Genomic DNA, 13,678 nt, shown 5'->3' on the forward strand with positions numbered 1-13,678 from the left:
GATTGGTCCACTCTCAGTGTGGTCGACTTGATCTCGATGAGACGGAGGTCGGCAGGCACTTTGTCCCCCACTGTGCGGGGAGAATGGCTTGGCTGAGGGTGGCTTTGGGCACCATCCCCTGGGGAAAGCCAGGAGGGCTCCCAGGAACCAAGGCTGGGGCTGGAAGGCAGGTGTCTGAGCTGTGATCCCTCAGGGGGACCCCTGCGCTCTGGCCCACAGTCTCATCTGTCCAACAGGGTTTGGGCCCAAGAGCTTCAGAGGGATCCGACAGCCACCCCCTCTGCACACACAGCCAGAGACACAGAGGCACAGAGCAGGATGGGGCGCCCCAGCGTCGCACACTGAAAGGAGGAGGCTCCGGCATACCTGCCACTTCTACAACGTCTCCGGGGACGATGTCCCGGGCGTGGATCCTCTGCACGCGATCCGAGCGGACCACCTTGCCCATCTCAGGTTCGTACTCCTTCAAGGCCTCGATAGCACTCTCGGCATTGCGTTCCTGCACAACACGAGGTAGGCAGGCGGTCGGTCCCTGCTGTCCCTGCAGGCAAACCCCTCCAAGTGACACCCTTGGGGCCTGGGCTGGAGCTGGAGGCAGAGGCCCTTCTGGACTCCAGTGCCAGGTGGATGGCACAGGTAGCAGCCGGGAGACCCAGGGCCCAGGCCCAGCCCAGTGCCTCCCACCTGCCACACGCCCACGACGGCATTGGCCACAAGGATCAGCATGATGACCAAGGGCTCCACGAAGGCAGTCGTGGTCTCCTCACCCTCCTCGAACCAGGCCAGGACCTGTGAGATCAGAGCTGGTGAGTCTGGGCTATGCTGGGGGCCAGGACCTGCTCTCCTTTTCCTTGCACCCTGGATCTCCCGTCCGCTGCCCAGCTTTGGGGCAGATACCCCTGGGGAGCCCTGGGCTTGGAGTGAGGTAGGTAAGGGAAGCCCTGGCGTAGGACGCCCACCCCACAGCAGAGACCCCATCCCACCAGGCCAGGGGTGTGTGCACAGCTGCCAGCTGGGGACCTCACTGTCTGCCTAGGGCAGTGCTGCTCAAAGTGTGGGCCCCAGACCAGCAGCAGCAGCACCCAGGAACTTGTTAGGAATACAGGTCTTGGGGCCCATCCCAGACCCCCTAAGTCAGAAACTCTGGGTGGGGCCCAGCAATCCGTGTTTTAACCAGCGGGGTGATGCTGACGCATGCTCCTGTTCCAGGCCCACATCATTCCAGCCACACGTCCTAGGCCTGGGAGGCCGGAGACCCGGCTCGAGTCCCATTGCCGCTTCTTAGCCCAAGCGGGTACTTGTCACCCCCTGTCCATGGGGGTCCGTTTGTGCTGTGATGGGGCACAAGCGCCCTTTTGGCTCAACCATTTGGGGCACCTGCATGGGTAGTTTTTTGTAAGCGTTCCCCGCTTTCCACAAGGACAGTGGCCAGGCCAGGAGGGTCCCACACCACTGGCTGGGCCCCTGACGGCTTCAGGGGAAGAGCCAGTCCCCACAGTGCCCTGCTGTTCCACACTCTGGGTCACCAAGGTGCGGCCTCCTCCCAGCCCCTGCTGGGGTGGGGCCGGGAACAGGAACCACATTCCTCAGGGTGGCGGCTTCCCACCATGTGTTACCTGTGGGTCCCTGCTGCTCAGCCATGCTTGACAACCATGTCTCCCTCCCCACCTGTCCTCCGTGGCCGCATGGTCCTACGGGTCCAGGAGGGGTCGGGCCGCAAGGATGGGCAAGAGCAGAGGGCAGCAGCCGCGAGGAGGCTGCAAGAGGCTCAGGCCCTGAGGTCCGTCCTAGGAGCACCAGGAGCCATGGAAGGGGCACGGCAGTGGTGCTCAACCAGGGCGATTTTGCACCCACCCCCTCCACCCCCGTGGCAACATCTGCCAATGTCTGAAGACACTTTTGGCTGTCACAACTGGGAGGTGAGACTGGCATCTGGTAGGCAGAGGCCAGGGTTGCTGCTAAGCATCCTACAGCGCACAGGACAGCCCCCCACCCCACAGCGCAAGAAAGAACTGTCTGGTCCGAAACGTCAGCGGTGCTGAGGGAGAGAGACCCTGGGCTAAGGTGGGGTGCGCAGGGTCAGCCTTGTGGTTGGAAGGTCACTCTCGCAGCCAGGGGGTAAGAGGGGTTGGGGGGCTCAGACGGGAGCTGGGAGTCCAGGGAGGGGCTGTGAGGGCTCAGGCAAGGGAAGCCGAAGTCTGAGCAGGCCCAGGAGCAGGCCCGGGAGCAGGCCCGAGACGCCCTCGGCTGCGCGGACAGCTGGGCCTCTGAGCGCTGCCGAGGCCTGGCTCTCCCTCCCGCGCTCCCCAGTGTCGCGGACGCAGGCAGGGCCCTACTTACGAAGGAGACCAGGGCAGCCAGCAGCAGGATGCGCACCAGGAGGTCCTCAAACTGTTCCAGCACCAGCTCCCACAGGGACTTCCCTGAGAATGCGGGTGCTGCGTGAGGCGGGGCCCCCAACCCTCCACCCTCCCCACGCAGAGCCGGGACGGCCTGGGAGACCCCCTGGCCCGTTCTCTCCCTGCAGGCTAAAGAGGGAGAGCCCAAGGCCCCGAAAGGCTCAGGTGGGCGAGCCTGGGGGGCTCGGGAAGACCTCACTCTTTGAGGAGGGGGAGGTCCCAACCTGACAGTGAGTGGCCCAAGGATGTCGTCCCCAGCCTAGCAGCCCGCCCCGAGCCCAGCCTCACCTTCCTCGGTCGGGAGTTCTGCAGCCGCAGCAGCCACAGGAGCGGTGAGGAGAGAAGAGACGACTAGGTTATGCGGGGGCCTTGGAGGAGTCTGGGCTGCCCGCCCCCTCCGTGCCTGCCCAGACCCCCACCAAGGACTGGACATAACCCCAGGAGGGCTCTCTCGGGTCACGGATGGATGGTTTGAGCCCAGATGCTTCTACCCCTCCGCCCCCACCGCACTCAGGCTGAGGAAGACCTAGGGAAGCCTGGCTCACCTTGGGATAAGACCAGAGCCAGGAGGGCCCTTCCAGCCCTCCCAGTCCAGCCCTTCCCCTATTTCACAGAGGGGAAACTGAGGCGTGGAGAAGAGAAGGGACCCCGAGGGCACATAGAGTCAGCAGTTCTCACGGCTCCCCTGCCCCGCTCGTCCTTGGAAGGCCGCCCAGTGCTGCTCAGTGCCTGCCGCCCCACGGCAAGGCAGCCGCCCCCAGATCTAGAGCACTGGCTCGGGTTCCCTCTGCTCATCCAGCCTCTGACATCCCTGCTCTGTGGGGACCTCCTGGACAGGGTGTGCCCCTGAGCCAGCCCTCTGAGCCCCACCCCACCAGGGGCTTCCCCTGGACCAGACTCCCCCCAGCCAGCGACATCTGCCAATATCTGAAGACAGCACCCCAGCAGTGAGGAGCCCCCCAGCCCCAGTCCCACACAACGGTTTGAAGAATGTTGTTTCTAAACACCAACAGCACCTGCCTCACTCCATGCTGATTTTTCATCTGCCACATTTGTTGAAGCACTTTTTGTACCAGGCGGAGCTGGCTGCCTCGGTACCTGAAGTCTCTGAATCATCCCAACAGCCTGGAGGGAAGGCAGGGTGGCATGCCAGCCCTGTTCCCCGGATGCAGGACTGAGGATCAGAGTGGAGAAGCGGCTTGGGGGAGGCCACACAGTAAAGAAGTGTCTTCTGGGGCTGTGGAGGGGGCGGGAGCCAGGCCCAGAGGGTGGACTCGGATGGGCTCCCTGCTCTGGGGCCAATCTAACCAAGCGCTGCTCCTGCCCCTGGCAGCTCAGAGGACAGTCCCCAGGCCTGCAGCATCAGCACCTCCCAGGAGCCTGTTAGCCACGCAGAATCTGAGGCCCCACCCCAGGCTGGCCCTCTTCCTCCTCCTCCTTCCTGACACTAGAAACAGGTCCTTGCATCGTCCACCTGTTTTTGGTCAGCAAGATCTTTGCCTGTGGGAGCCCTCTCCCCAGACCACCTGTTTGAAAGGCTTGGGGTCTGCACCCGGCATCCGAACCACGGATAGTATCAAGCGGCCCACTGGACTGCAGGAATCCAGGAGGGAAATAGATGACCTAAAAATACACTTTCTAGCATTTTCTCCAAAGCCCTATTTTAGGCAACGGCTGACATTTTCCGTGGAAAATGTAATCTCCAGTGTCCTGCATCGAGATTAAAATCAAACAGACTTTTTCCCTCTGATCTATTTAGCTGAAGCGAACAGGAAAGGTGGAGGGAGGGGGTGCGTGTGGGGAGAGCCAGGCCTGGTCTCTGGTCCAGTTCTCCAATGGAGCAGGGTCCTTTAGATGTCATCTGGGCCATGCCCCAGCTACGAAACAGGGGACAGTGCCACAAATCAGTGGCACATACCAGTGGCTTGTGCCACGCTCTACCAGGAGACTCCTACAACCCTCGGCTTTCCAGGGTTCCTGGCCAAGGGCAGAGTTGATGTGTAAGTCCCACCTGAATCCTTCCTGCTGTCTCCCTAACCCCTCCCTCTTCCAGGCATGTAGCCCCTAGGCCATGACACTACTTAGAGCATTTATTCCCGGCAGGGGCAAGGCCTGGGGTTGGGAAGCATGTCACAGAGCACACATGCCAGCTCTAGCCACCCCCCCCAGACCAAGAAGGCCCCCAGGATGCCTCCTGCCTGCCTCAGACGGTCCCTCAAGTTCTCCCTCCTCAGCCTGTCTGCCTGGGTCTCCCCTCCTGCTCTCTGACCACGCTGACCCAGGACCCACCTTTTGGGGGTCATTATGCTGTTTCCCAAATATTTCTGGGTTTCCCCACCTTATGGGCACATAGTAGAGGTGCATTTCCTGGCCCCTGTGTGAGTTTCAGGAAAAAAGTCTGCATGTTAGTTGCTGGCCGGTGTGAGACTCTCTAGGTCACTGTCCGGCAGAATTTTCTGTGATGATGGAAGAGTCGTTTATCTGCGCTGTCCAGGACAGCAGCCACTGGCCACATGTGGCTAGTGAGCACTTGGCACGTGGCCAGTGTGACGGGGGAACTAAATTTTTAATTTCACTTAACTTTCATTCATTTACATAGCCATACGAGGTTAGTGGCGGAGTACCGGACAGCACAGGTCTGGGGCTCTGTGACCCTCTGCTACGTCAGTGAGCGATCTGTGAGATGGCGTCCGCTCTGTCAACCTGAGTCACAGCGGGAGGAAGACACAGAGCCCCCTCTGACCAGCCCGTCACAGCATACAGCAGGAGTGAGAAGTGAGCCTTTAGCATTTTAAGCCACTGGGATTTGGGGCTGTTCACTGCAATAACCTGTCTGATCCTGACTGATAACCCCCTCTGCCCAGACCAGGACCCCCTCCCCCCACCCCCATCTGGGGAGGCTGGGCCAGCCATGACGTCCCGGTGGCTGCCCTGCCCGCCCTGCGCGTGGCACAAGGCAGGGCTCTAGTCCTGCCTGAGCAGCGACTGCCTGTGGGGCCTAGAGCCTCATTTGGAAGACAGGGTCCCCTACCCACCTTGAAGGGCTACTGTGACAGTTTTCATCATCATTATTATTAAAAGCCACATTTATTGAGCACCTACTGTGTATGAAGCAATGTACCAGGTGCCTCACCCACGTTACCTCCAAGAATAAATGGGAAGGCCTTGGGGCCCAGAGTGTAAGGCACTCGGCAGACAGAACCACAGTAGACGTGGTGCTAACTCTTGGGTATGTTATTCTCTCGTGATCCTCTAGCAGCCTGAGGAGAAGGATGCCATTATTATTCCAATTTTATGGAGCAGACGACTGAAACACAGAGAGGTTGACTAGTTCACGGTCACACAGCAGGGAAGAGGAAGGGCAGGGTTTGGAGCTCAGGCAGTCTGGCTCTCCACCCCCTGCTCTGGGCCTCTGTGCTAACTCCTAGACTGTCCTGCCTTCCCTCCGCTGCTCTATTTACTGCCCAGCCAAGGTCACCTGGAAAGACTTGGCAGCCTGTGTCCCGACTTTTGGGCTGGATGCCCTCATCCCATCAATCAGCCCACCCCTCTGTAGTGGCCCCAGAGCCACAGCCGGAATCGTCCCTGTCCAAAAGGCTCTGCTGTCCTCACAGGTGGTATTCTGGGGGGTTATCAGGCCCTGCCTGCTCTGGCCTGGTCTGCTTCGAATGTCAATCCCACCAAACCCTGAAGGACCCAACTCTCCCCTCACATGGATGAGTCCCAGGGCCACAGAAGGAGCCCAGTGGGGGAAGAGACCCCACCCTGGGCATCCCTGGAAGATGCTGGTTCCCCCTTGCTAATCGCAAGCCACGTGCTGGGGGACTGAGCCACTGGGCCTTTGGCAGTGCCAGATGCTCCATTTGTCCAGTGGGAGAATGCCCCTGCCCTGGCCACCTCTGGGTGCTCTCTGCTGGGCTGGCCCAGGGCACGCAACCCTCTGCTATTCTTGTCTGGCCCCTCCCATGGTGACCTCTCCCAGCCACCCTGCTCTGGGTCATGTTCCACGTGGAGTGGGCCCATGCCCACGGAGGACCAACGTGGGCTGGGCTGGAAGAGCCTGGGAGTTAGCCTGTGGGTCCTGAGGACAAGAGGGATGTGATCAGAGCAGCTTTGTGGCTTAGAGCAAGGAATCTGGTCCAGAGGGCTTGAGTTCAAATCCTGCTCTATCTCTTGGCAGTTCTGTGGCCACTGGCAAGTCACCTAATCCCCTGGGTCTGTTTCCCCATCTGCAAAAAGAGGGTAATAATAGTAATTATGAGGATGCTATGAAGATTAAGTGACGTGCATAAAGCACCCTGCAGAATGCACAGCACACAGTGAACAAGCTCTGGCCACAATCACAAGCCCCAAGACAGCAGCACATTAACTGCAGCTCCTCCAGCATCCGGAACAGTGCTTGGTGCATAGTAGGTGCTCGGTAAAAATTTGTAACGAACGAATGATCCTGCCTCTGCCCTGTTCACAGACCTTCAATGGCTGACCTTGGCCTACAAAATAAAGACCAACCTTAGCGTGCCCTTCAGAGCCTTCCTGGATCTGCCCCAGCTCGCCCTTCCAGAATCACACCTGTATCTTGGACGTGCGTCCATCCCTCTGCCAGCCAAGCCTCAGGATTGCCACCACTTCCCCTTGTGTTTTAAAAAATATTAATATTGACAAATCATAACTGTATACATTTATGAGGCACAACGTGGTGTTTTGATAACCTCCACGTTTTGCTAAACCTTTTCTTCCTCTGATATTTTGCTTGCACCATTCCTTCCGTCCAGATACCCTTCCCATCTCTTCATCTAAACCCCTCCCTTCCAGGAGGGTTTTCCTGAACACCCCGACCACATCACCTTGCCCTTCTCTGACCAGTCGTCAGTACTGGGGCTGCCCCCCACCCCCACCCCTCAGGCAGCTCCAGGGCGGGAGGGGCTGAGTCATCCCTGGGTCCGCACCAAGCAAGCAGCTTAGTGATTGTTTACTCAGTTGTTCCTGGGTTCAGGCAGCGCCCTGAGCCCACAACCCAAAGCTGGGGAGAAGGAGGTACAGGGCCAGGGCTGCCCCCGGGCTGCCCCCAGGTGCCACGCACTACCTGCTCCCCTAATCCCCCACGACTCCTTCCTTCTCGCAACATTGAAAACTGGTATTTCAGCTTCTAAATGTCAGTTCTACCTGGGAGAGGCTAGTCACTGAGGTCTTCCTCAAAGGTAAATTTACAAAGCAATTAAATAGTCACTTGCAGAGTCAGGGAGAGGCCCTGGCTGGGCAGAGCCGGCCAAGCCCACCTGGCCCTGCCTGTGTCTCCAGGGTCCGCCAGAGTGGACAGCCCGGCCCTGCTGTGCAAGGGCTGCTGCAGGGCCCTGGGAAGCGGCTCTCCGCCCTGCAGAGGGGCCTGGCAGCTCACCTGGCTCACCTGGAGCTGGCCGCAAAGGGTTTGCTCAACATCTGTGTGTCCAGCTGCACTGTGGGGCAGACCTGGCCCTGCCTCCAGGGGCAAGGGGTGAACGGGTCCAGCTGGAGCAAGCCTGATGTTGTTCGGAGAGGCTAAGGCTGCCCAGCAAGGGACAGTGGGCAGGAAAACTAGGGTGAAGCCTGAAAGACCTTGAGCTGCCACAAGGCTGCAGGCAGGCCACACCCCAGAGGGTCTCACAGCCCGCAAAGCCCTTGGATCTCAGGCTTCCATCCCTGCTATCCTGAGGAGGAGCAAGTCCAAGGAGGGGCATGTCTGCCCGAGGCCACCCCTCCAGGGGGGCCATTCAGACCACCCCCTCCTCCCGGACCCCGCCACTCCTCTTGGCCTGGTTTCTGTGGGCCACGCATATGGGTTTCCTGAGTTCCAGCACCAGCTGGGGCCTGGGCCAAGGGCAACAAATAAGGCCATAGCCAAGATACCGCTGGCAGGAGTCCAAATCCACCTGGCAGCTGTGGGACCATCACACCCACTGCACAGATGAGCAGCATGCAGCCCACGAAGGGAGGCCCCAGCCCAGCACAGCCCCTCTGCAAGCTCCCCTGAACAGAGACCACCCCCGAGACCTCCTGGGATCTCACCTGACTCCCACGTCACTGGGCTCCCCAGGGGCGACAGCTGCAGGCCCACGTGGCAGGACATGCCCAACCCAGCCAGGCCTCTTGCCTTGGCTCACGTCTAGCAAAGGAGATGAGCAGCTCGTTCACGGACACAAGGAAATCAGTGACTCCCAAATATATGAAAAGACGCCCAACCTGACTGGTAGACAGAAATACGCAAAGTAAAATCATGAGAGGACACTACGCCACCAGACTGGCACAGAACAAAACATCTAGTGCCACGCTGCACAGGCGAGGCAGTGGGAAAAGGGTGAGTTGATCGGTACAGCCCTGTGGAGAGCAATTTAGCAACAGCTGTCGTGATTGAACATACACACTCGCTTTGACCCAACAACTCCACTTCTAGGAATGTATCGTTAAGTGACATTCACAAGTGTGTGTCATGATGTGGGGACAAGGACATTCCTTGTAAAGTTGTGTGTGACTGCAGAGGCTGCCAACAACCCAAGTGTCCATCGAAGTCAGGGTGAAGAAACACTGGAACAGCAACTCAGCAAAACCCTGCGTGGCCACTAGGACGCCCAAGGATGCTCCTCATGGAACTGCCTCCAAGAACGACTACCGAGTAGAAAGCAGGGACAAAGCCACTTATAATCTTCTCCCTTCCGTGTAAAAGAAGATCACAGATCACAGATCCAGATGTGCATGTACACAAAATACTGTGGGAAGGAGGCACAAGAAAGTGGGAGCACTGAGAATGGGTGGCGGGGGACAGGGTTGGAGAGACGTTACTATATACATTTTGTGCCCTTTGAATGCTGTACTCTGCAAATTTTTATTCAAAAGATAAATTTAAAAGATGTAAAAGCACCCTCCCACCGAAGGAAGCTAAGCTCTGGGTAGCTCCGGCACCTGCAAAGGTGCCAGGGCCAGTAGCCTCCCCACTCACTGCCCTGTTGTGGCTCAGAGCACCCATTTCTAGATAGGGTGGGACAGATGGTGTTTCGTGTGTATGGGGAGCTCCTGGCTGGTGTGCTCACTGACAGCACCACTGAGGTTTCCGTCTGCAGTCGGGGAGGAAGGGGGGGAGGGGAGGGTGGGATCCTAGCCCCTGCCTGCCTTCCTCCCTCCCCGACAGAATTTGCAAACTTCAGGACTTAAACAAATGACTTCCTTGTGGTTTCCAGCACTAACGACCTTGCAGGTGCATGGCCTCCCAGGGTGGGGGGAGCACGCTAGTCCCTGGGGTGTCCCTTCCACCCACAGGCCCCACCCACCCCACCACCCAGCCTCCTCTGCTACAGGGAGGGATGACGGTGTATGTGACCTCACTAAACACCCACAAACCACCCAATAGATGGCTTCTGTCGTAGCCTCGCCTACAAAGAGGAGGCAAACAAGGCACAGAGAGGTCAAGTGGCTTGTCCAGGACTGCCCAGCTATGAAGGGGCACAGCTATGGTTCAAAGCCTCATCAGCCCCCACCAGAGGCTGTGCCGGTAGAGAATGGAGGACACCCAGCCTGTTCCTCAAGCCGCGGCAGGAAGGGGCAGCTGGCTCCCCCTGTCCACCTTCCAGGGCCCTGGAATGTTTCCTGAGGAAGCCAATCAGTGACCTGAGGGAAGACCCTCTGGGGGTCCCCAGGGGGCTGGGGGCAAAGCTGCTGCCCAGCTGACCCAAACTCCTAGCTCTGGCACCGACACAGGTCCCAGAGCTTGTAGAACTTGTAGCTCTCTTATACAGATGGGGAAACTGAGGCCCAGAGAGGGGAGGCACCCAATGCCAGCTCTACCACTTACTGTGTGACCTTGGGCAAGCTGTTTAACCTCTGGCTCAGTTACCTTCTCCATAAAATGGGGATGACAATAGTCTTTACTCAATAGAGTTGTTTTGGGGAAGAAATGAGATAATAGATGAAAAATGCCGAGAACAGTGCCTGGCACATAATACATGCTCAGTGAATTCGTTGTTATTATTGATACTATCAAAGCTCAGAGCAAGCAGGGCAGCTCAGCAATGCCCTCTCCCCAACTTTTCCTACCACACCCCCGACACACTTGCACCCCGTGTGCACCTCCACACCGTGCCAAGCCAACGTCCTCACCCATCACCTCGCACAGATATTCAGTGGCCAGAACACTCCAAGATCTCCTCACCCAGACAAAACATGGAGGGATAGGGGCTCCCTCCCTCCCAGTCAGTTCCTCCTCTGCTGGACCAATGAAGACAAGACGCCCACACGGAGAGAGACCTTAACCAGGGTCATACACAGACAGAATCTGTGTGATTCCGGGGACAGAACCAAGGGCTGGGTCTCCAGCTTCCCTTGGGAACTGGGATTCCCAAGCCGGAGGCCACAGCAGCACAAAAGAGGCTGTGGGACCCCAGACCGGCCTGCCCCAACCCCGCCCCCATCCTCCCCAGGGGAAGGGGAGACCCTGCCGCCCTGCTCTCCTGCTGCAAAGGACACCCTCCCTGCCAAGTCACTAATGGGGGATATTAAATAATATTTATCTCCCCAGTTCCTCCCACAGCTCAACTAAATATAGCAACTAATTTTTTTGAAAAAGGATTTCTGCTCCAGAAAGATAATATTTATATAAGAGGTGGTTTTCATAAACCAATACAAAACCCAAGGCTCCTTTCCTGACAGCTCTTCCGAATGTTTGAACTAGCCCTGAGCAGTGGGACACCCGGGCCAGAGCACCTTCCCCTCTGGTTGGCTGGGAACCCTGAAAGGGTGAGGACCCCAAGTCTCAGAAGGACACAGGGCCAGGTTGCACTTTGGGGATGGAGGGGACATTTCTCTCCGGACTCCTCACACTCTGCTGGGTGCTGTAGGGGTGAGCACAGGGACAGCAGTCCTGCTTGGAAGGAACCTGGGAGGGGACGTCTACATCTTTCACCCTCACAGGGCCTCCAGATGTGCAGGCCACATCTGGACAGTACTCGGTGGCACTTGCTGTGCCTTTTGGCAGAAAAGGAGAACCCCCCACTCCTTCGAAAGAGATGAAGAAGAAATGATGCCCCTCCACCCGAACAGCAGTGAGCCTGAAGGCTCCCTCCCTACCCACGGACGGGCAGGTGCTGTTCCAGGTCACGCAGCAGCGAGGGAAAGGCCTCCCCTGGCAACCCCCCTGAGGCCTTGACTGTCACCCCAGGAGGGTGGGTCTCCCGCCTCAGCAGTTCAAAGCCCCACCGGCTCCCGCCAGCCACATCCGCTTTGGGTTGCAGAAAGAGGAAGACCTGGGGGTGGGGGTGGGGGCGCCAAGGCTGCCAGCTGTCAAGTTGCACCTTCTTGGGTGTTTTATTGAGCCTTAGGAGGAGACCCTCGGGGCCAGCTGGGAAGCTGGGACTCAGAGTCTCTGGCCGTCCCTCGCGGTCTCAGTGCCTGCACCTGCATGACGCGGGCGGCTTGCAGCGTGGCGCGGGGGTCCTGCACTGACCGCCGACGGTGGAATGAGGCTTGCAGGGGTGCGTGGGGACCCGGGTGGAGGTGGGACGCGGGAAGGACCGCACAGGGGCGGGGAGGCGTCTGGTCTCCCAAGCCGGAAGCCCCCCACCCTCCACCCCCGCGAAGGTGGCCGCGCAGCCCCGCCGGGTGCCCCAAGAGCATCTGAAGAGGTTTCCGGAGCCCTCGCTTCCTGCTGAGAGCTGGGTGGGGAGAGGACCGCTCCGCGGCCGCGGGGCAGCAGGACAAACTGAGACAGCGGCGCGCAAGGCCCCCGCCCCCCGGCCCGGCCCGGCCCGCGCGCTCACCGTTGGGGCCGTAGCGCTCCCGCGCGCTGGTCACCTGCGCCGGGCTCAGGCCGCCCTCGGCGGTCACCGAGAAGCCGCGCAGCACGTCGGCGGCGGGGAGCAGGTGCGCCGCCTCCATGCCGCCCGCCGGGCCGTCTGCGCCGTCGAGGCCGCCTCTTCCCGGGGCTACTGCGCGGGGCGCGGGGGACTCGGGCCCGGGCGGGTGCTGCGCGAGGCCATGTCCGCGCTGGGACCTTCCCCGACGGCAGTGGCGGCGGCGGCCGCGGCTCGCGCCAGGATGCTGCGACCCGGGCTCCCTCCCCGGGGCGGGGCGGCGCGGGGACCGCCCCCGCACTCACACCCCTTCCGGCCGCCAGCAGCCCGCCGCCCCGCCCTCGCCGCGCCCCGGGGCGCTGAGCCGCGGCCGCCCGCCCATTCTGCAGAAGGGGGAACTGAGGCCGCCGGCGGGGAGCGCGCCGAGCCTGGGGGGAGCCGAGGGCGCGGGGCCCAGAGGGGTCGGTCCCCGTCCGCGGAGTGGGGCGGACTGCAGCGGCCGCGTGCACCTCCTCTGCCCTGCTCCTGGGCCCGGGGGTGCGGGTGCGAGTGGGGGTGGCGGCCTGCAAAACGGAGGAGTCCAGAGAGGGGTGTCCTACTTCCCTGCTTGAATTCTACGGAGTGTGACCCAGAATCTAAGGAAACCCAAAGCCTAGGAATTAGCGGGTCTCCTCCAGGGGAAACTACCTGACGTTTTCCTTATTTGGTGTTTGCGATTTTTTTGTTCTTTTCCAAATGCCCAGCCATGAGCGGTTATTCCTCATATAACCAGAACCTTTAACAACGGACCAGTGTTGAGAAAGTAACGAAACTGGGCTTGTTACCTTAGATTCACACCGTCACCCTGCAGGAAATGTAACCGCCGGGGGTAGGGGCGGGGCTCCCTAGAGAGCCTGAGGGGGTTGGGTGAGGGGTCTTTGCTCAGGGCCCCAGGGGGCGTGACCGTGGCGCAGGGACCAGGAGGTTCGGAGGAGCCCCGACTCCAGCGCTCCCTGAGCTCTGGCAGCTCCAGGGGTGCTGGGAGAAGCAGCCGCAAGTCCCAGGAGGAAGACGTGGGAAGGCAGAAACCACCTGATCCTCCGAAAGCAGGAGCAAAGAGAAAGTCTGCCCGTCACCTGCTCCGGCTTCAGAGACCCAGCCAATGTCGCCCCGCTGCCCTCTGCCCCCCACCCAAGCCGGCCTCTGAGGTCCACCAAGGCTGCACAGGATCATGGGTTCCAGGATCCAGCCCATACAGCTGTTCAAACCCCAAACCCTACAATGCCTCTGCAGCCAGGAAGCCTTCCCGGATAACTGCACCTGCACCTCCCCACCACGACGCCCCCAGCAGCCTCCACTTCCAGTCCCGTGTGCACCCCCAGCTTCCGATCTCTTCCTCCTGGCACAGGACTGGGCTCCTCCTGCCTCCTGTCTGTGCTCCTGGAGCACAGACACCTGAGGACTGGCTGGACCGAATGCTCCTTCACC

At 59.9% G+C, this 13,678-nt stretch overlaps 1 protein-coding gene across 1 annotated transcript in view; it reads right to left on the reverse strand.

The window, feature by feature from the left end:
* Positions 1-12,451, reverse strand: part of ATP2A3 (ATPase, Ca++ transporting, ubiquitous) — a 34,409-nt gene extending 21,958 nt beyond the window's left edge. The window contains exons 1-6 of the mRNA XM_012652629.1: positions 12,179-12,451; positions 2,688-2,705; positions 2,341-2,423; positions 685-789; positions 367-499; positions 1-70 (exon numbers count right to left, since the gene is read on the reverse strand). The exon at positions 1-70 is cut by the window's left edge and continues 5 nt beyond it. Of these exons, the coding sequence (XP_012508083.1) occupies positions 1-70; positions 367-499; positions 685-789; positions 2,341-2,423; positions 2,688-2,705; positions 12,179-12,296 (527 nt within the window). The 5' untranslated portion in view covers positions 12,297-12,451. The remainder of the gene's footprint in view (positions 71-366; positions 500-684; positions 790-2,340; positions 2,424-2,687; positions 2,706-12,178) is intronic.
* Positions 12,452-13,678: the final 1,227 nt, after the last annotated feature.

This window comes from Propithecus coquereli, unplaced genomic scaffold (assembly GCF_000956105.1).
Source record: "Propithecus coquereli isolate 6110/MARCELLA unplaced genomic scaffold, Pcoq_1.0 Scaffold390, whole genome shotgun sequence".
Classification (NCBI taxonomy): Eukaryota; Metazoa; Chordata; class Mammalia; order Primates; family Indriidae; genus Propithecus; species Propithecus coquereli.